The 2,921-nt window shown below is 39.5% G+C and overlaps 1 protein-coding gene across 1 annotated transcript in view; it reads right to left on the bottom strand.

Annotated features, from left to right (window-relative positions):
• Positions 1-2,921, bottom strand: part of grin2da (glutamate receptor, ionotropic, N-methyl D-aspartate 2D, a) — a 247,266-nt gene that overhangs the window by 13,709 nt on the left and 230,636 nt on the right. Inside the window, exons 17-18 of the mRNA XM_024298168.2 lie at positions 2,847-2,908; positions 1,794-1,964 (exon numbers count right to left, since the gene is read on the bottom strand). Coding sequence (XP_024153936.1) covers positions 1,794-1,964; positions 2,847-2,908 — 233 coding nt within the window. The remainder of the gene's footprint in view (positions 1-1,793; positions 1,965-2,846; positions 2,909-2,921) is intronic.

The raw sequence follows: 2,921 nt of genomic DNA, 5'->3' as shown, positions 1-2,921 counted from the left end.
GTGGCATGCTCACACAATTACACAGGTTAACACTGCAGATGTCATGGAGGATGACAGTTTAATTTGAAAGTACAAAAACATTTTTTTTTTAAAAAAACAAGCACTTTACAAGGTCTCTGTGAGGAAGGAGAGGACACGGGGCCTGAATGTTAAAGCTTTAGATCAGGGGTCCCCAACTTTTTTCTTGTGAGCGCTACATAACTGTTTTCTTCTCTGATGGGGGACCGTGGTCGGTTTGTAGACTAACAGAGAAAGTGTAACAATCACAGAAAGCCACAGATAACCAAATTTTTAATAATTGGTTTATGTAATCTTAACATAAAAAGTAGTACTAGATTAGTTTAAAATTAAACCCTCTAAATAGTCTATCCTATCTCTTCACAGTTCAGACTGCAGAAGGGTGGAATAAAAAGCCATGTTCTATGTGGGTCTCAATAGGCCAGACCAAGAAAAAAAAAAAAAAATCATGCGTCTCTAATAGCGTTTGGGGGGTCCGACAAAATGTGGAGGTGGGCCGTATGGGGACCTGATGGTCGTGATATGGGATATAACAGATTCACAATAGATGGACCACTGTAAATTACTGCTAGCTCTATGGAGAAATTGTGTGTTGGTGCTAGACTGGGGGCGGGGCTGTCAGACCAGACTGTCTCACTCTGTGACATCAGCATGTGAGGATCCGCTCGTTTTCGTGGCTATGGGAGGGGCTGCTGCTGAGACCACAGGTTTTTTAGAGGATTACTAAGAAATGCGTGAACGAATCAAAATACCTCTTTGGGGTTCTTTAAAGTGAGGAATGAACCGTATAATACACTTAAAAGCTCAAAAAGTTGTTTTTTCATGGTATGGCCCCTTTAAGACATCCTAACTGGCACAGACCCATCCCCCCTCGAAGGGGCACATACTCAGGACTTCTTACTTTTGGGAAAATTACAAGATTCAAAACTGGGTTTAACCAAGTTTCTTTCAATTGATTGTGTTTTTAAATAATAGTTTGTGTCCTTCAGTTTTAGCATGCGGTCAGAGTATGATCTGTACTGAATATTCCCTTTTAAAAGAACAATTGCAATTTCCATCTTAAAGTTTAATATTTGGGTTATGCTGTGAATAAATCACGTCAGGTATTCTGACTAAGTCAAATAACCCCGCCATGCATAATGCAACACAGTTTCCACCTCACTTTTCTCACCTCTCCTCCCTCTGGTTTTTTTGTGTGGCTTTTCTCCGTCTCTCCTCTCCCCCTGCACCTGTTGTACTCCACCACCTCTGCCTCAGAAAACCTCCAGCTGTCTCCTGGGCTCTTTTGCTCTCCTCTTATCTCAAAGCGTGTCTCCCTTGTGATGGCACTTTTCATCACTTTCTCTCCCCTGCAACCCACAACCCCCGTCTCTTTACTACCCTTTTTAAGTTCCCTGCCTTTTCTTCTAGTTCACCTCTTTTCCAGTCATTTCAAACCCTTTCTACCATCATTTTTTTCTTCTTCTTTCCTCTGTAGCTTCCTTTTTTCATTTTACACTAAAGATTTCTTAGACCCCAAGCTAAGCTTCCTGACACTCCTGTTGGCACTGAAAAGCATACTTCTGCTCTTGAGCTCCCTTTGTAAAGATACAAAGATGGATGATACATATTTTAGCTCTCTCTGCTCATTTTCATGTACCCTGCTCGGATTATTTGCACTAGATTAAGTCTGACAACGTCTACTGCCACAGTTGGTGAGAACTTTTGTCGCATAAGATCAATCCAGAACCTAGACTGAGTTTACTCAGGTTTAGCCCTTGTTAAATGTGCCTTACCCTGCTTAAAGCCAGGAGGAAGTCCATCCCCCCGGATCTTTTGACACAGTGTCGCAGCTTCCAGTACACCAGATGCTCCCAGGCAAACACCAGCAGACTCAGCCCCATGGCTACCAAGAGCATGTAGAAAACTCCAGCCATGTTGTCGATGTCCAGCTTACTGCTCATCACCTGCAAGACAGGAAGAAAGCAACTTTGAGGAAAGTGGGAGGTTTACGAGAGGAAAGAGAGCAGGGAGGTGGGAGGGAAATGGGTGAAGGGAAACAACACAGAGGGTCAGATGAGACAGAGGGGCGTTTTATTACTAAGCAGGTGTAAGTCATTCGAAAATAATAAAAAAAAAAGAACTCAGAGTCAATTACAATCAAGAAGTAAGGCTTGCTGTTGGTTTCATGTATCTCCGAGCATTGTGTAGTATATTATCATATGTATGTAGATACTCTGAAAGGCTTAGAATAGCATGATATAGGCCTTTAACTTAAAAAAACGTATTTATCAGACATTAATTCTGCAAGTTTGCAAGAGACAAAATGTAAAAAAAAAGCATCCACAAAATCAAAGTGTACTAATTCTAAATTATGTATTTGTATTATGGAGAAGAAAATAAGAATTTGGTTAAAAACAAAAGTTCTCTTTGATAAATTTTAATGTAACTTTTGTTTTATTCATTCTCAGTGCTATCATTGATTTTTCCCAAAATTCTTGGCTTAAATGACCCATGGACCAGCCCCCTTTGCTATATAAGTGGACAATTTACCATTTAAGGACAAATCTGATGTGAAATTAAAGGACCTTCTCCAGATCAAAAATTAATTTTTATTTTTACCAATTTAATTAGATTTTCTTTCGGTAAAAATAAACTTTTATTAAAGGTCCAAATTGCAAAAATTTGCAAAGGTTAAGTAGAAATAAGACCGCCACAACCTTAGGATCACTTGAAAGTCTTTATAGTTACCAAAAAAAATGAACATGACATCCTCTAAAAAGAAAAAGCAAAGAAACAGGAAAATATTTATTTCTTAATAAACGATGGGGATGAAGGTTTAAACTCACCTCTATCTTATCGTTGTGGCAAATGCCAGACAGCCAGAGGCGCTCCAACATATCGATCTCATCTGAAACAGCAAA

The sequence above is a fragment of the Oryzias melastigma genome, linkage group LG11 (assembly GCF_002922805.2).
Source record: "Oryzias melastigma strain HK-1 linkage group LG11, ASM292280v2, whole genome shotgun sequence".
Taxonomy (NCBI): domain Eukaryota; kingdom Metazoa; phylum Chordata; class Actinopteri; order Beloniformes; family Adrianichthyidae; genus Oryzias; species Oryzias melastigma.
Note: the sequence above shows the minus strand (reverse complement) of the source record. Positions and strands in the feature narration are given on the sequence as shown.